At 41.6% G+C, this 19,889-nt stretch overlaps 1 protein-coding gene across 3 annotated transcripts in view; it reads left to right on the top strand.

Annotated features, from left to right (window-relative positions):
* Nucleotides 1-19,889, top strand: part of bcas3 (BCAS3 microtubule associated cell migration factor) — a 337,447-nt gene that overhangs the window by 100,705 nt on the left and 216,853 nt on the right. For 2 of the 3 annotated variants that reach the window (XM_061046078.1, XM_061046081.1), the window contains exons 17-21: nucleotides 3,072-3,116; nucleotides 10,506-10,630; nucleotides 10,721-10,886; nucleotides 10,982-11,079; nucleotides 19,581-19,681. In XM_061046078.1, coding sequence (XP_060902061.1) covers nucleotides 3,072-3,116; nucleotides 10,506-10,630; nucleotides 10,721-10,886; nucleotides 10,982-11,079; nucleotides 19,581-19,681 — 535 coding nt within the window. The remainder of the gene's footprint in view (nucleotides 1-3,071; nucleotides 3,117-10,505; nucleotides 10,631-10,720; nucleotides 10,887-10,981; nucleotides 11,080-19,580; nucleotides 19,682-19,889) is intronic. The other variant, XM_061046080.1, reaches the window with a different exon arrangement.

Raw genomic sequence — 19,889 nt, 5'->3', positions numbered from 1 at the left:
CGACACCGCGGACAGCTTTCCCAACATGACCTCATTCTGTTGTTTTATTCTCAGCAGTGTGCAATTTGACTTTTGACACAAGCTTAAATGCTACGTGTTTGATATAACAACGCATCGGTATGGTCTGCAGCATAAAAAAAAACATCTCAGCTTATATAATGAACCACTTCAAACAATGAACACAGAGTCTTTTTTTTGTGCAAGTAACAGTAAATCACCTTTAAAACTGAAAGATTGAGAATGAGATATATTAAACCCCATCTGTAGAAGTCACTGCTTGTTTCATCTCTTATGGAAACATCTGCATTGTAGTCCATTCCAAGTGTCCACTTTACTTAATTCATGAATCTACCGGCTCACTTTATACACACATTTCTTATGTAACTTTAGATTAATTGTTTGCTGGCTATGGTTTGCAATAGTTACTGTAGCAGTTGAAACAAAAGAATGGGGAAATATTAACTCAGATATATGTAAATATACATTTTTGTTGAGAGTTTCAAGTGGACCCAAACTGAAAACTTGTGGAGGGAATAATGAGGGTCACATGCATCAAAGCTACGGTCCTCCAGTTGGACTCAGATCAGAGATGTGTTACTATACCATAGTGAGATACCCAGAATATATTTATTCAAATTAAATAATCATATACTGATGTGAATTTGGGTAACAGTGATTCAAGAGCAAATATTCCTGCAAAAACATAGACTGTAGTGTTTCAACCTGCATTCTTTCTTAAAGCCATCGTGGGGTGTCTCAACTGATTGTAGAAATCTCTGAGAAAATGAGCTTTTTTTCTAACTTTTGATTTTCCTAAAGGCAGTAGTCAATCAACCAATGAGCATCATCTGGGTTTTTTTTATTCCTGCAACAGAGCAGCAAAGAGCAGAAGTAGTTTTATCTAGCCTGTCCAACCGAATGAAAGCACAAGTTACAGAGTAAGACGTGATGAAGACGATGAAGAAATGATGAAGACTTTTATCTGAATTTCCTCTTCCACTTCAACAAGGTTGTAAAAATATTATTTTTTTTTATCTCAGAAATATTGCAAAAAAAAAAGAAGACTGTTTTTATCCCCAATAGAGTGTAGTGCATTTGTTATCAACCTAGATCTCGAGGGCAAAAGGCTTTGTCGGCCCTGAGGTTGTTCACGTCAGAGTTTTACATATTAACTAAAATAATGATGACGCACTTACTGGATAGTTTATACAAAGCTCTTTTGTTAAGAACAAGTGTGTCTGCCTTTCCTTTTGGCATGTTACTGATGAAAACAATCCAAATTTCTTTTAATTTTTGCTGCTTTTTGGGGGGCTCCAAGGGAAAAGTTTGGTAACCACTGGTGAAGTGTTCTGACAGAGTGCTGCCGATACATGATTCTTTTACCAGCTGCTTAGATTACAGCAACTCTTTATTGACTGGTTTCTGAGAAAGTTACATTTCTCAAGAACAGTAAACTGGCTGCTGACTCTTGAAGGCCTCATTGGAAAGAAAACTTATTAATAATAAGAATAATTGGACTTTTGTTACTGTAACAATTAAACTGAAAAAACCAAGGTGACATCTAAGCAGAATTTAAATGGAGGCCTCAAAAAGCCAGAAAGTTCCCAGTGTTTAAACTTTCTTCAAACAATAAATGGAACCAACAATAAGTCCAAGAGGAGAAAAATTCAAAGCAGCATCTTGTCAAACCCCAAAGCCCACTTGGCCTTACCCCCATTGAGACCTCCCCCGATTCGCCCATCACTCTCCCACTGGTGTCCATCCATTTACCCAGCTGGAGGCCCAGAGCGGGGGGGCTCAGCAGGCCTGATAGAGACCATTCACCCCCCCCCCCCCCCCCCCCACCTCCTCTGCAACTCTTTGATAAGTGGCAGTTTACCAGGGGCCTCCATTACACCAAACAGCATGTTCATTTGTCAACTTGCGCTCCAGGAGTGAGACATCTCGGGGCAAATTGTTTCTCTCCCCGTCCCCCCTGGAGTCACATTTTTCTACACATCCATGTACCAAGACTAATTGAAAACTGTGTGCTATCGTTGGGAGGGCCCCGGACGGATGCGGCGAAAGCGATAAAATAAAGAAGTGCTGCAGAGTGCTTTACTTGGCCGGGGATTCTGTTTTTTCATGACTCGAGGAGGTTGGCTAGCGGGGGACAGAGTTCAGTCTCATCGGACCTTTATTGCTGCAGGGAAAAGGCTTATTTACTGTAAACTGTTTACGGAGCTCTGTCACTATCTCTGGACATGCAGGATAAACACAGGAACACACTCCCACTCCTAATGTCTTGTAAACATTAGAAACACGCACAAACTGACAGAAATACACCCTGCAAAAGACACTCTGGATGACTCTTACACACACACACTGTGTTCTTGTTAACATAATCACAGTGGATACACATTTGCCCACACCCTTGCATCCAAACAGGCGCGTTCACAAGACAATGCGTGGCCATAAATACACACTTGCACTAAAAAAAGATGGCACATGCAAACACACAACTGCTTGTCTCAACAATGCCCGAGCGCTGTTAGTTTTATTGGTGTCCCCAGCTATTATACAAAACGGATGAACTCTTCTTTCTCAATCTCAACAATCACAAGCGTTTCCCATCGTTTTCTTCTCTCCGTGCTGTATTTACACGGTTGGATTCAGACCTCCATGTTTGTGCAAAATGCAGCCATTTCTCTTTAAAGCGAGGGAGAAATAAGAAAAGAAAACATGACAGATGTCTGAAGAAGAAAAAAAAGAACAAAGTCTGTGGACATGCTGCATCTGCCAAATCTATGGTATCACACTTTACGGAGCAGCTTGAGCAGATGAGTCATCGAGCCGTCCCGCAGGTTTTCAAATCCATCTTAGCGCACAGACGTTCGGCTTCCTGCCTCCGATGTGTCGTGCACTTAAACAGACACGTCAGAAAGTATATAATGTGAAAAGTGTGTTTGCTCAAGTGTGCTAGTTTAATAATGCTTTTTCCGTCTATCTCTGTATCCCCCCCCCCCCCTTCACCCTCCTCCCCCCACCCTCTTCACCACCCCCCCCCCCCCCCCCCCCCCCCTCTCATGAAGACCCTACCTCTTTGGGGCGGGATGTTTTGCCATTAAAACTCCATGGTGAGTTTTTAACTTTTCCCCTCGGCAGCATGCAACTGTATCCTCCGCCACAGCTTCACCACCCGCCTCCTTTACCTCTCATTTGTTTCCTGGTTTACTTTCAACACATTCCTCAGAGTTTGTGCACTCATTCCTCCAGGGGGGAAAATCCCCAAGAGGAGTGTTTTTTATTTTGTCATCGGCTTTTTTTTTTTTTCAGTTCTGTTTTTTTTGCAAAGCCTTTAATTTGTAATGGGTGGAGTTTTGCATATATCTTATTTTACCAGAAAAAAATGGCAATATAATAAATATTAATATGAGATAGATATATTTTTTGATAGGTGCAAACAAAAAGCATGCATGCTTTAATATTGATTCACAGGGTGTAGTGCAGGAGATATGTTTCATTATGGTAAATTACATTTTACTTTGGCTTTGTTTAACCCAACATTTTATTTAATTTTTACAAATATAACACCTTTGTGTTAAACACATGTTCAGATTTCTTTCTTTTTTTTTAGCTCCCTCCGATTGCATTTCCTCCCTGGCCAATGTGTTTCTGCACGCAGTAATTGTGCCATGTCATACTCTGGTATTATTGTGAACTGTGTGTTGTGCTGGTATGGAAATGTGAGTAATTTCTATTTTCACTCAAGATGTGTTTATTTCAAACTGTTTAACCAAATGTAAAGCTGCACTTATCAATAATTATGTAGTCAAAAAAAAAAAAGCCAAATGACTGTGTGTGATGTGCAGGAGGTTGTTCAAAGGAAGGACCAACAGAGGATTTATTCTCAGATGCTTTAAATATCTCTCAGATCTACAGATCATTTCATTTTTAATTTCTTTTTAAAGATTTATTTTGGAGCTTTTTTTGCCTTCATTTTAGATATGGGACAGTGGATAGATTGGGAACGTAGGGAGAGAGAGAGTGGGGAATGACTTGAGGGAAAGGAGCCACAGGTAGGATTTGAACCCGGGCTGCCCGCCCGGAGGACCACACCTGGGTCGCACCAACAACTCTGCCATCAGCGCCCCAGCATTTCAAAGTCTTTCTGCTCATTGTTCCATAGAGGACTCTCACCAATCTCCCTATGAGCCTTAAGACTGAGGTGGTTTTATGATAAAAAATAAATAGACCCAGTGTAGTTTACACAGCCAGCGTCAAACAAACAACATTCAAATCTGGGTCTTTGTAATATAGCAATGAGTAAGGTCTTTTACCTGCTTTTTGTAAAGTGTCTAGAGTTAACAATTGTGTTGAATTGGCAGTGATTTTGATTTTTTGCAATCTGCATTTTGATCATGAAGCAAACATTACGTACGCAACCATGAGCACAACTTAAGTAAAAGATGACGTTGACAGAAAGACACAAAGATCACCAGTTACTTCTTTAAGTTTCCAAACTCATAAACCGAAATGTTTCACTATATCATTTTGAATGCAGTTCAGTGAAAATCAAACGTTAGAGGGCACAGCATCTTCCCATTCAAGGATTTTGTTCTTGCGGGGTGAGGGGGGGGGGGTGAAACCAAGTTTCTTGTCAACGCTATGTCATGAAATCAGATGCTTACAGGCTTTTAAAAAGAAGCCCCATTATGACAGAGTCACTTATGGAGGGATGATTGAGTGACTCAGTGAAGTGAACTTTTCCCTTCCTGGCTCTGCAGCTCCTCCCTGTTGACTCCACTCACTTTAGAAAATGAATAGCATGTGGTGCCTTCCCCGAGTCTTGGGTTTCGTCTTTTGTTGTGGGCAGTCACTCATACTTTTTAATTGAAGCCCCCCCCCCCCCCCTCCTCTCTGTCTTCATCCACCTCCCGCTTAATCCAGGCCCTTAGTGATTTCAGAGCGTATACTTTTCAAAGGTACACATCATTAGCATTGGAATCTTGACCCTCACAATAACTGCCTTCCGCTCGAATTGGAGCTAGTTGAACCTATATTGTTTCTCTAACAGCGTATGTCTCGAGACGCGAGCTATGACAGTTCATTCACCAATTTCTGCTTCAGCTTTCAGCCTCTAAAAGCTCAGTGGGACCCAGTTAAGGTACACATTTGAGAAACAGAGCCCTCCTTTGTTTCCTTTTGCAGGATACCTTGAGCTTCATCATGCGCTCTCAGATTTCCATTTTACGTTTGTATTTTAAACAACACATTTTTGATCAAATAAAACTTACACAAGTATATGTTATTATTTGCACTATCTTGCTTTAAAGACTCTTGGATTCAAACTTTGGTATTTCTGCTTATTCTCCACATTTCTCCAAATGCTTCAGATTCCTAGAAACTTTAATATCTGAAACAACAAAATAGACATTGGGAATCATGCAGAATATTTCTTAACACTCAAGATGTAAATATCACTGTACTTGGGGTGGTGGGGAGAATTTTAATTTATTTGAACAAAACGCAAAGGCCTTTTGATTGTTTAACATTTTTTATAAATGCATTGTCTGCATTAGTATTTGTGCTTGTTGTGATGTCATGTCTTCTATGCTTCATATCTCTAAACCTATCAGACCTAAAAGTTATGCAAGTTATTTTCTAGCTGTTGTTTTTTTCTATTTTCTATTTATTGAAATAGTTTCATGCAAACAAGAATCTTCCCTATTCATTGTCGTCCCGTCGCTTGTGCATTTTCAAGATGTTTACAATATGTGCATTAGCTTTCTGTTCCAAAACAAATAAAGTCATATTCTATTCTGGTATTGTTTTAAGATCTATGTAAGCAGGAATATGTTTACAGTGGTCCCAGCATTAGCTCTCTTTTCAGACAGTTAATAAGTTTCCACGGCTTGTATGGATCACAGTTGTTCAATGTCTCGAACATTTAATGCCCATTCTCCAATGTTCACTGAAGTTTCCTCCTGTGGTCGTCATTAGTTCTGTGTTCAATACAGCCCAAGGCTGCCTTTTTTCTGAGGGCTATTGTAAAATAATAAACGTGACGTTGAAGGATGTGTCCTCCACATGACTGCCCTCTCTCTCTCTCTCTCTCTCTCTCTCTCTCTCTCTCTCTCTCTCTCTCTTCCTTCCTCGTCCTCCTCATGCTGGCTCTTTTCTTTGGATGATCCTTGTGGCCCAGAATCAGAGCTACGACAGCCGTGCAGCTCTTTGTCGCTGGTTTGCCGGCTCATGTGAGCTCTATCATATTTGTTTACTGCGAGGGGCCTCGGAAATAAATGTAAGCTGCCACCGGACTCCCCAACCCCCCTCGGAGGCGCCTCACGTTAACCCCGGACATAGTAATGCGAAGGGACTTTGATGGTTGATGTCGCAGATTGAATTATGCCCTTGAGGAAAAGCTATTAGCTCAGTCAAGAGTCCTCATTTGTTAAATTAAAAGTGGAAATGACATGTGAGTAGTCTTCAGTGGATTAAAGTTGCAAAGAAAATGGATTCCACTCCCTGCAAAAAGAAAAGCGAGCAGAGAGAGAAAAAAAAAAAGATGTGCTGTTTGTTTCTTGACGTTCCCTCCCGCCTGATTCCAGGTCCATCTCTCTGTATTTATATTTCATGATTTATTGATATTGGGTTACATATTGGTGACATTCACTGAACCATCCCCACCACCACCACCGATCCACGACATAAAATGATTATCCTCTGAATGGAAATCTGAATTTGGTCCTTTTGCGCTGCTTCACTGACATAAAAGCAGAAACATCAACAATTTTGAGCCTCTTCAAGTGAGATCTAGAGGAAAAGGAGGATTTAAAATAATGTAATGACATTTATATCCTTCAACCTCCACGTGCCCTTAGACTGGATCTGTGTGTTCGGTGTAAACTCTGTGCAGGTATAAACTAGACTAGTCCATCCTTTCCTAATGGTTCCAAATCTCTACTGTCTCTTGTCAGTACTTCCACTCTGTCTTGTCATTCTCTCTCAAAGACAATACACCATTTTTTATTTTATTGTTAATGTTGAATATTGTAGTGCGTATAAGTTTCTTTGTGGTTTATTTCGGTCAGCATTGAAACCAGTCAACCACTGAAGCAATGAAAATAGATTTTTTAGATTTTTTTTTTTTTGCCTGTATTGGATAGGACAGCTGAAGAGAGACAGGGAATGTTTGGAGGAGAGACTGGTGGATGATATGCAGCAAAAGGCCGAGGTCAGATTCAAACCCATGGTCGCTGCAACAAGGACTGTAGCCTCTGTACATGGGGTATGCAACAAAACCGCTAGGCTATCCGATGACCCAAGATGGAACATTTCGACATGGATTACCTGACTAAGGAAGGAGATTAACTTTGCAGAACTCAGGAATACTTTCCCTTCCTTTAAGCAATGGAGGAAAGTTATGTGATGTCTTCCATTGTTTCTCCTGTGAGCGTAGCATTTCACTAGCTTGTTGGCAGATTCAGTCATTGGTCACAGGAGGTTTCCTAAAAGTTTAAAAGACATTTGTGTGCCTTGTCTTCCCACTGTCCTTGATTTTGGATTTCCCCAACCCCCCTCCAGGATTGTAGATATTGCAATGCAGAAGAAAGTTGTAAAAGCACTGGGGGAAAAAAAAGGTTTCCAGTAGATCGCTCACTGGATCTGTTTGTTAAATTCTTTATCCTCTCCTCACACTGGCAAATGAATAGGCCTGAGGAAGAGCTTGGAGGAGTAGACAAGGGCACCCTGGTCTTAGCCAAAGCAATATCCTGAGTGTGACTTTATCTCCCCCCTCCATCTTCCTTTCACAGACAGGGCTTACTCTGGATATTTGGTTATTCAGCCTTCTCCCCTTGACCCAGCACTAATAAATACAAGCTATGAAACTTGTCCAGAGGCCTTTCTTCGGACTACCTTCACCACTTCCTTTTTTCTGATCCCTCTTTCACACGGTGTTAGCCAAACAAAGACATCAACATATCTGTGCATCCAGGGAGTAATTTATGAGGTGCTGACAGTCTGAAGGGAGGCAACTGAAAGAGAGTTTTACCAGCTATAGGTCTTTCAGCACCTGTTTCTTAGAAACTTAGCTAAACTACTGGACAAGAAGTATCCCTCGACAAGCATTACTGTTGAACTGCAGCCTACCCACATAGTTTTTAGTTTAAAAGTCATTACATTTCTCATTTAGTGGTAAGTTAGCACTAAACTTAAACAACGTGACTATTTCACTACTCACAACGGCCAACGACAAACTCACAGTATAAACTCTGTCATTGATGACGAGCTTTGAGTGTGGGCTCGTGCACACAAGAAGTAGAGAACGAGCAGGGAGACAGGGAGGCGTCTGATTGGTTCATCAGATTGGTATTTCTTGGCAGACATTGGTCGAAGTTTTTACAGCTTACAACTGATACAGATGACGGATTTCCTTCGTTCCTTTTTCAGAGCACATGAGTTATTAATTTCTGTCAGGACCTAAAGACAATTTCAACCAAAATCTTCAAAAGTGGATCTGCAGCTTGTATGTCAAAGTGAGCTAAAATCAAGTGAGCCTGTCCACAGCTCTTAAAAAATGAAATGCATAACCAACAAGTGTGTAAATTATATCAGTATCCCCAGCTTTTATGGTTCAAATATTCAGGGAAACATAAACCTTTCTGCCGTCTTTCAACACATAGACAAATGAAGTAGCAACAGTTTGTCTCTTTAGCTCTTTTTCACAACAAATAAGTGAGGACTAAAGCATGTGTGTTACTTCCACTCCAGCCTGGTTTCCAGAGGTCAAGGCTGAGCCTCCCTCTGGGAGGGTGTGACCCCGCAGTGAGTCTTCGAACCCTTAGTCCACCTTGTGCCTGATCGGCTGTGACCGTTTTTTACTGTCCAGGTTGGTTATAAAGCTGGACAATAATACCAGACCTCGCTACTGTTCTCTGATCATTTCCATATGGGGCGCACCGCTACAGCTGAAACCTCTTTCTGTGTCCGATTCTCCTCTAACAGTCCTGACATACTGAATAATCCGAGAACTACCAATACATTCTCTTCTGTGGCCAACATGAAGTGAGACAGCCAGAGAAGAGGACTTGGATGCTGTATTCGGCAGATTATTTTTTCCTTCTAAAAAAATCCTTGCTGTCTCCTCAGTGAGATTGCAAGGTTTATTGGTCCATGCCATTTATTGAGACAGGCATGTCATTTAGGGAACATTCATGGCTTTTAATTTCCTTAAAATAAAATTAATCATTAAAGCCATTCTCTCTGTCAAGTATGCACTCCTGAAAATGTCCCAAAAATGTCAGGCATGCCGCCCCCTAAAATCTTCCTGGGTTGGTTGTTCAGACATACAGCTCACAGTGGGAGTCAGTTACTGTCAGACAGGAGGGGAGGTGGGAGGTACATGATGTAAGTAGAACGACCCAGAAGTGGCAGACAAAGGTGATCATGCCCATATCATTTACGGTTTGCAAGATATAGACCCCTACCACTCACTTGTGGTGAATTTTCCTGATTATTACCTGCTGCGTTCTCACATTGGCTCACTCCAACTTTGCACAGAAGCCTTACTAGGATGCTGGCAGGAAAAGATTCTGGGTAAAGTCGAAGTGAAAACTCGGCTTAAACTAAAAAACTCAGTCAATTGAATTCCTATTCTTATGGATATGTTTGAGAATAAAAGTAAAGACAATATTTTTTCAAGTCAAGTTTGTTTATACAGCACCTTTCAAGAGCAGACGTCACAAAGTGCTTCACAATCAAAGATTAGAAAAAGCACAGACATTAGATGCAGGCACAGAAAGCTCACACAAAGACAAACACTGTTTTTACTGATTCATGCTACTGATCTGTGGTTGATATGGCAAAATACTGCACAAGAGGAAAGCTAGAGATGATTAAAACCTACGACACAGAGGCAGTATTTGTCTTATGGAGGGACCACACGTTCTTCTGTATGGATACTCTGTCACATAACTCACTATTTCACCCAACAAATATCTCGGATGATGGCCGGGTTGTATAAACGTTACAATCCAGCAATTGGGCATTTTGTAGTTCTATATCAACATTTGTGGTGGAGCAGGATTGTATTTGCTCTTCATTCTCTGCAGAGGTGAATGTTTTGTTTGCAGTCATTTGAATTCCCCCCCTTGCTTTGCTCCTTGCATGCAAAGCACGTATATAAAGTATGTGATCCCTGTTCACAGATGTGTTGGTTTATATTATACTCTCCTCCAAGGTGTATTTCTTGTGTTTTACTGTTGACAGTCATCACCTCTTGTCAGATTCTTGTTGTAATCTTCCATGAATCACACTCTTTAAATGTCCATACTTCTTCTGAAAGGTGCTTTGTATTCCATAATATTGTCAATAAAATAGTAGATAAATTAGTAACGATGATGTTGGAAATGAATACAAGAAGGCCATTGATGAGGAGATTACTGCTACCACTGATACTACTGAAAAGTTCAGTTCTTCCTCTACTTTTCTGTCTGAACATTGTGCTCCTTTCCCTCCTGAAGCAAAGCAAAACCCCCGCCGCAGATCTCCCCGAGCAAGTCCAGCGGAGGAGAGTTCTGCGTGGCCGCCATCTTTGCCTCGTCTCGCTCCTGGTTCATCAGCAATTCCAACATGAAACGGGAGAAAGGTAAGATCTCTCCCACAGGTGCTTTTGATAACAGTTTTTGTTTTAATCTTGTCAAAGTACAAACATCTCTCCCGACATGTTCCTTCCCAGATCAATCCAGGCAGTCGGTCGTGGACTCATTGTACATCTTGAGTTGCTATGGTAACTTAGTGGAGCATGTCTTGGAGCCTCGGCCTCTCAGCACTGCTCAAAAGATCAGCGATGACACACCTTTGGAGCTCAGCACCTGTCCCAGGGCCTGCTGGACTCTGGCCAGGTAATACTGTGTTGACCACTTGTCGAAAAAAGGGTCTCGATTTGGTCAGTTTCACGGTTGGTTTATCATTTATTTATTCTTGTTTTTTGGAGCAGAACACCACAGTGGAACGAGCTGCAGCCACCCTTCAACTCCAACCACCCCTTGGTGTTGGCCTCAGACCTGGTGCAGTACTATCAGTGTCTCCTGGCTGGTAAGTCTTACACAAATCTTTTTCTTTCCTTCTTTTTGTGTTCTTTGGTTCATTCATAGTATCACGTTGTGTTTTTGTAAAAATGCAAAGTTTCATACTGGGGAAGCATAAATGCATATTAAGTCTGTTTAAAGATGTAAATCAATGCAGATGCACTCAAGGCAGCTCGATTTGAAGTGAACATGTGTTTCAGGTTTCAGCTCATTGAGTTACTGATAATAAGGAAACATTATGATACCACAAGCAAACAATAATGGGGGCTTTAAGATCATGTTCATGGTACCTCATCGAGTGTACATTTGTTTAGATTAGTCCTCATATAGTATGACATTTCTGTGCAAACATTTCCTTTTCAACTGCCTTTAAATCACCTATGAGCATCAGAGAAATAAAGTGCAGACCTGGGGTGGTTTCATTATTTCAAAGTCAATAAGGTTTAACTTTTTTTAAAATAAAAAAACGACAATGTGGAAAACAGCAGTATACATCGCTGCAAAAAAAAAACTTCATGTATGGCCTCATATCACATAATAAGAACAGAAGCACACTTTCTGTTGCATAAAAAAATCCAACAATAATTTGGCTTATTATTATGATGGCATATTACATTTTAGGGTCTAAATGTCTAATGAGTGCAAAACGTTTTGGAATTGCCCCAATAGATTACTTACTTTTTCAAATTCATCTATCACTTCTGCAAATTATTGTTCTCTCATTATCTTAAGTTTTTGTTGGCTTTCAATTGTGATTACTTGCTGACATTTTTCACCAATTGCTGTTTTTAAAAAAAATACTAACTCCAAATGTAATACAAGAGGAGGAGTATTAAATTGAATCTGGAGTAATACACCATTGTTGAATTATCTTGGAGAATTGTTACTTGCAAAAAGAAGTGTTTTGATATGAAAAGAGAAGTTGAGGTATGTATGGCGTTGATTCTGTTGGAGGACCGACCTGAACTGCATCATGTTTTTCTATAACATGTATGCATTATAGATAGTAGGTCTGTGTGTGTTTTGCCAATACAGGCTAATACAACCATACATGTTTTCTGTGTACTGTATGCATTATTAGACAAGGGGGTGACCCCTAATCCCTGCTGACTTTTTCATGTTGACTGTGTTGAAAGCCACTCCTCGGCCCTTTTATTGCTGCCACATGCTGAGGAAAGTGCTTTCCAGTCAGCAGCCATAACATTTCCTTTGTCAAAGAGTTCGGACAAAGACACTCCCACATTTACCATTTCATATCCTCTGAGTAATCAGACTTTTTCTGTTCTGCGCCTTGAGTCTGTCTTTGCCTGCCACACTACACGCCCGCTCCAGGGTACCAGCACAATGCTATGAGATGCTGCACTCTGACCAATTAGCTGACACCCTAAACTCTCTTTAATTCAATAACAAGTACAGAGCAGTGAGCACTTTAGGTTACCCTCTGAAAGGCCAATTCGGAAAAAGCCAATGCAAGTGCACATGGATGGCCACACACGGAATCAATCCACCCCCTGGAATAGGCTGGCGTTTTGAGCTACTCCATAATTATAAACACACAAAATCTGTAATTAGCTCTTGCGGCTGCTCCAGGGCAAGTGGTGGCTGTGTTTACCCTAATCTCTGCACTCGTCTCGTTGACTTCTGTAGCGCTCCAGGTCTAACTGGTAGGATATTTTCTCAAATTAGTGCTAATGGTCTCTCCTAGTGTCAGAGCGATGAGGACACGTTGGGGTGACGGGCGCGGGCGTCAGCTTTTTCCACCATTCTCTCTGCCAGAATGGGCAGTGGAAGTGCTGCATAATGAGAGAGATTCATTGCATTAACATTTACATCCAATTAACAATAGCCAGCTAACACCGCCGTGGCTCTTCTATTCCCCAAACCAACCGAGTGTGAACCAATATGAGGTCAAGACGCTATAAACATAATTGTTCAGCCCTCTACCCACTTCTTGTTCTCCTGCCATTTTCCCTCGGGGTCAGGGTCCTATACACCACCGACACCGACTGAGCTGCTCTTGGAACGCCACCTTCCATTTCTACGCTTTGCACCCGAGCGCAGACTCTCAACATCCTGTTTCTCAGCAGGCGTCCCCCCTGCCAGCCCCTCTCCTCCGCTGTTTCCTCCAGGGCTTGGCAGCTCAGCGGAGAAGTGATCCAGGAGAAGGAGTCAATTTGACCTTAGGATGAATTACAACACAGCCATACGCCCCTCGTCCAGCTGCCTCTTGCTGAGCATAAAGATCATGCAGCTGCAAAGGGAACTGAAAAAGACAGCGTGCTTACTTGCAGAACAAATTCTTGCATCTAAGTCTAATTTAAATTGCCGATACAGCCATTCCAAGAGAGGACACAAGACGAATAAAGTTTTTTACTATTCAACAAGAAATTAAAGCACTGAAGTGTTGATAAGGAATGTGTAAAAATATCCCCTTCAGCTAATTGTCCAACAAAAACAGCGTCTCTAAAAAGGTGGTGCAAACAAAGAGGTGGCAGCGCTTGATTGACAGGCCGTGCTCTCCGGTCTCGTGGCTCTATATTGGATGACCCAGGCTGATTAAAAATGCAGCATGCAGGGAATGGAATAGGAAGGGGAGAGGAAGGGCCGGGGTCAGGCCAGACCGGAGCCTCCAGGACGGGATGATAAAAGGCAGCGGTGGCGCCACTTCATGGTCACTATCTCCACCTGTCCATCTGGAGCAGCTATTGGCAGCACTCAGGCTAGCAGAGGACGGCAACATGCAGCACCGCCTTGGAGAGATAAGAAGGAGAAAGACATTATACAGTGTACTCACAAACAGAGGAGATACTGTAGTATGATCTGGCTTTATTAAAGCAGTGTGAAGCCAAGTTTTAAGTGTTTAGGGAATCCTGTAGGCGGAACCACAGGATTCATGTCTGTGCACCTTTGTGTGAGTGTCAATGGGCCCCTTTTTCTTTTTGTTTAAGGTGTTGGAGCTGGGAAATAACAGAAAGACTGCTCTAATCCCTATCATAACAGGCTTTATACTTTGATGAATGTGAGGTTTCCCAACCCTCATTACTTGCATTTGAAGGTAGATTTTTCCTGCTATGATTTTTGTCAGAGTAATATTTATCTAGCTGTCCGCAGTCTGTTTTCTAACACCTCCTCCCCTCACCGCAGAGTTGCTCTGATGCAAACAAACCGGTGAATAATTTACCACCTGGATTTCTGGCTGGCTCCGCTGAGCCTGGTGATGGCGGCGTAACAGAGGCTATGCTTTTTGGCCGCGGCCCTCCCCTCCTTACCTGTCATATAATGTGCTAATTGTGGAGACTGACTGACTGGCTGGCTCGGCTGCTCTCTTGGGACTTTGAGGCCCATGACAGGCCAGCCACAGTTGCCTCGTCAATAGATCTAATTGCTCCGAGAGAGGGGCCAGAGTGAAGGCTTTGGAGCATCAGGCGTTTGGTAAAGAGAAACCATGGCGCCATCACTGGGTCAGTAATCAAAGAGAGGCAGAGAAAGGATGGGGTAAGTGTAGCGCTGGCTGAATGAGGGAGCTGTCAGTCAAATACGCCTTGAATGATACATAATGACTAAGCTATCCCAGTCTGTCAGCGTGCCAGCATCTATCTGCCAGAGCAAGAGGAAAGCGAGAAGAGAGGAAAGTGAGAAGAGAGACAGGTAGAGCGCTGGCGAGGGAGCTGAGCAAGTGAAATGTCTGGCAACCAAGCGAGACAGGTCAAAGGAAAAATAAAGGACAAACAAAATTAATCTTTAAAAAAAATTAAAGAGATAAAGGTGAACAGAGCAAACAGTCCAGACAAGACGACTGTGCACTGTGCAGCCAGCTCTCCAGATCCATCAGATTGTTAGCCCCTTATCTCTCCCTGGAGATCGGCCTGTCCGGCCCCTGGCCCAAGGCCCCGGGAGGTCGGGCTACATCAATACCCAGGCTGCCTTTGTTCTTGTTCTGACTCCCTGCTTCACTGCTCTGGCTAACAGGCCACCGGCTACCGGACCTCAGCCCAGCACAACACCTCCTCTCTCCACAGTCAATAAAGACTTTGACACAGACGACTCTGTTCCTGGACGGTGTGGGCAAGCTTGTTTTTTCTGCTTGTGTGGGTATGAAAATGCAGAATCATCAGGGTTATAAAGAGAAGGACCCAAGATTACTAATTGGGAAATACATTTCCCTGCTATGGCAAGTCAACGGAGTCCAAAAATTTGTTCTTTTGCAGAAAATGTTCAATTAACAGGCAGAAGAAAAAGTCTCAAAGCAAGGGAAAAAAATCATACATAAAATCCAAAACTTAGATGTTTGCTTTCAGAAGGTTTAAGGCATTTTTTTGTTTCCTTTATGTATGAAAATAGATACTTATGTTTAAAATGTTATAACTGTTACGAGCCATATACTCCCACGTGTCCTATACGTTGGGATGGACGGCAAATAAGTGCAACCACTAGAGGGAGTGGTCTCACATTGACCACTCCTCTCTCTCTCTCATTGCCGTAACCTGACATTCTTTTCCAATCTGATCTCCACCCAGCTCTTCTGCTGTACGTGTCTGTCCCGACTGAGTTAACATAATATGTTTATTGTTCGTAACCAACTTGCACAACCTTTCCTCAAAAAGTTTGCCATTTTCCAAAGAATTCTTCTTCGTTGTGTTTTAGTGGTCTGGCTTGAACTGTTGGCTACACCGCTCCACACTGCCCCCTGATTTCTGATGGCATGGTAGAAATATGGACAGTATGAACGCAGAGTACGGGCATAAGTCTCAGTCCATATACGTTTGCTTATCAGATGTAGAGAAAAAAAAAAACTAGCTTAAGCTTGGCTGCGATGTAAAATGACAAAGGTCAGCCTTTAACAGAGTATACACAAATTGTTGTAATAAAAGTCATTGGAACATTATAGCTGTATGGTTTACCAAGTGACTGCTACAATGCAAGATAATAACACTCATTTTTTGTAAAAATAATACTGTATAATAATAATAATACCAAATTTGCTGTGTCCTGTTTTGACATCACACAAACCTTGAAATTCATGGATTATTATTCTTATTTTTAAAAATCTGATTAGCTGCACTTTATTGTCATAAGCATGCGAAAGGCTTACAATCAAATGTATGTTCTCGGTCATGCTGTGTCTGAGTTTTATCAGAAATTGTCCAAATATTCATAACAGTGACCACAAATGGCACTGAAGAATGGGATCAAAGTATATCTCTCCTACATCTTACATCAAGAGTAGGTCAACATACATCATACATTAAAATGTGTTCTTTGAAATGAGAATTTCTCAGTAGGGACACATTTCTTATTCTCTTATGTTTCTTAAAACTGTCAATAACAACTGTGCATGTAGCCATACATTCAGACTCTGTTGCAATAAGTTTGCACTTAAAATATTAGCCGTCTGTGAAATTGCATTGACTCTCTGTCTCTTAAGAGCCAGTAATGAGCGCAGTAAAAGCAGAAGGCCGAGTGTCTGGCTGGCCGGACACTAAAGACGAGTAGATATGACTGTAACTGCCGGGGTCAGTCTGGCTCCTGACGTGCACTCTGACTAACACACACACTCACGCACAGAGGAGGGGGATGCCTCTTTGTCTCTTTGCTTGACCCGTGGGGATGACCACTAGCTTTCTACACCGGAGCCTGGCTGTGACTCCGGCCAGTGGAAGTCCCTCCCACACACAAACACACACACACACGTACACACACTCACAAACCTACACACACAGGAAACTCGATCCAGCCAGTCCACCAACTGCTTCAGAACATCAATAATTAATTAGAGAACAGCTATTGGCCCCAAGGGTCAGAGAGCAAGGAGAGAGAGTGGGAGCAGTGGGAGTGAAGGCAGTGGGAGGAAGTGAGGGAGTTGTGATTTTGTTTAATAAGTAACACAACACAGGCTTTGTTCTTCTGTCTTTGATTTTTAGAAACGGCATGAGAACCGTTCTCTGCCTCACTTTCTCTTGCTTGCACTCCCTCCGCACCATATTTGTGGGTTGAGCAAATATGTGTGAACCCTGATTAGAAAGATAGTTTTCCACTCACAACTAGTGGTGTCTTTCCATGCTGGTACTTTATGTTTTATCCAGATTTTCTTTAATGGGGCAGCTCCTTAAAACGCATTAAAAACACACTCGGCTGGTATTTCTGCTCTTTTGTTTTTTGGATGATCTGTTGCAGGAACAACAGCATGTCAGGCTGCCAACTTTATAAACATTGTTTTAAAATGACCCTTTGAAGTTCTTCATCCCAGTGTTTCACCACGAGCTCCTTTATCCACAGAGGTCTCCCCCTTATTTCTAACACTTATTTAAATAACTGGGAACTTTAACTTCTGTTGTTTTGTGGTTACAGCGTTGGTTTCTGCAGAAAGTGCATCCGACTCTCTGTTCAGCTCACTGACTGACAATATGCTGGCAGACTTTACTGTGATTGTGTATTTTAGACCCTTTCTGCTTCAAATTACATACGTGAGTCAATTAATCACCTTAATCACAGTTATAATAATTTAAACAAGTCAAATAAAGGACTACATTATTAGGCTGTTTGGTCATTTTCCAGACACATCAGGTTGCTGTGTCGAACCTTATAAGTCAAATTGAGGGTTGTCATGATACCAGGCATTACCATTTTTGATGATACTTGTAAAAATCAAACAATTTTGATACCATGGAAACAATGATAAAAGTCCCAGGCACATATTGTGTAATCTCTTGATTTTAATTAACAAAAGGTGCAAGAACTCCTCCACACTGTTGAAATTTCTCAAACACATGGAAGAGTGCCGGGGCCAAGAGTATTTGTGCAATTGAGACAGTTTCTCCTCTGCGGTCACGTCTTCCGCTCTGTGTCTTCATAAGAAACAGACATTTAACTTTTTTGTCTTTAAGAGATGCCAACAGGACGTGAGAAGGGTCAGTGTTTGCCAACCTGTGAATCTGAACGGAGCAGAGCCGCTCTCTCTGTATCTCTCTCTGTATCTCTCTCTCTCTCTCTCTCTCTCTATCTCTATCTCTATCTCTCAGGACAGTTTGAGTTGAAAATTTAACTGAAGATCTTTATTTTATTTTTTTTAAAGCTTCTTTAAAAACTTAACTTTTGGACACTTTCACTCATTAAAATAACAGATTGCATCGTTTTAAAAGATGTGGTATTGAAAATTCATCAAAGTGTAACATTTTTTTTGACTACCTGATGTCAAAGTGTGGTCAATAGAAATGCTATTAGATATGCATCATGCATTTAAATATCAGGATATCATTTCTTCTTTTTCTTTTCCCATTTTTTCTGTACTCTGCTTTCATTCAGTCCAACCTGTGTCATGCTAAAGGATGTTTTAATAATGGCAATTATTTTCAAAAAATGTAACTTATATTTCATACATTTCTCTCCTGTTAAATGAAGAACCTCTAATTTATAATCATAATTCCCAACTTTGTCTGATGCCTTTTTGTTAGTTTTTTCTTGTATTGCATGTTTAAGCTTCTGCAGTCCTTGTTGCTCCTCCTTTCTACTTCCACATTTCTAAACACAGTGAGGTGCACTCCAGAATCAGGTGTATATAGTGAGTAATGTGAAGGTGGGGGTTTGATGTGACGTTTGTAACAGAGGCGTCAAACACCAAACCACCTCCATCAGGGCTGTATGAACACCTGGCACGTGTGTTTAAGTGTGTGTGTGTGTGTGTGTGTGTGTGTGTGTGTGTGTGTGTGTGTGTGTGTGTGAGAGAGTGAGTGTGATGAAGACGGGAGCCCCTCCTGTGCTCCAGATGTGGACCTGACAAGTTTATTAGCCTGTTCTGTGTTAAACAAGCTTCATGCCCGAGGTGGGGAGACAGAGAGAGGACTGATTCTACACATTAGGCCTCATTCTCCACGCTTGCTTATTCAAGCCTGCGAGAACTCCATCTGTCCCTCGGACTCTCTCTCTCTCTCGCTCTCTCTTACTCACTTTACCCTACACTTGCTTTTCTCTCACACACTGGCACGCACAATATGCCCAAGTGAGACAAAAAAAATAAAAATAATTCTCAACAGTTTTTGTTTGTGCAAACTATGACCTGTTCCTGAAATAACTACTGCCACTTTCTCCAGCCCTCATGTATTGGTATCGACTGTCAAAGAGCATATCAGTTAAAGTCTAATGACTCTAACACACTTTAATAAACTAGTTGTCAGTTACCATTTTCCTTCACGGGCTGATTTAAGTTAATAGTTAATGGTTATATGGGATTGACTGGCCTGCTTTGACTGCTCTGACAGCCTTAACTCACTGACATTTCTCTCTTAAAGCTGCACCACTGTCATATTTTATGACATTGGAGGTTTTTACACATTTCAAGCATATCAAAAATGTAGGAAACACTGAATACTTGAATTTAGGAGACTTTTTTTAAGAACCTTTCTGGTTTGAAACTCATGATGGCAACAAAAAATGATCAGTGTCAAAATATCAGAAGTCATCATTCTGTGCCACATCAACTCATCATTTATTTCTGTGTGTGCGTTCTCTCAGCGATGCCTCCAGGAAGCCCAGGACCAATCACACGTCACGAGTCGTCAGACAGCCTGGCGTCGGATCACAGCGGCCAGGAGGACGAAGAGTGGCTCTCTCAGGTCAGGCTCCACCTTAACCAATAAATCACTGTGTGACATTCAGTTTGTAAATAAGACGGTGACATGCAGACAAGTGATTGAATTTACCTGGTAATGAGTGAAATGTCACATGGAGGTCAGTTGAAGTGTAGATAAGTTGATGCTCAGGTGAAAAAACAAACATGACTCCTGATGAAAATGTTACAGAGCTTTATCATAACTTTTATCT

This window comes from Labrus mixtus, chromosome 9 (assembly GCF_963584025.1).
Source record: "Labrus mixtus chromosome 9, fLabMix1.1, whole genome shotgun sequence".
NCBI lineage: Eukaryota > Metazoa > Chordata > Actinopteri > Labriformes > Labridae > Labrus > Labrus mixtus.
Note: the sequence above shows the minus strand (reverse complement) of the source record. Positions and strands in the feature narration are given on the sequence as shown.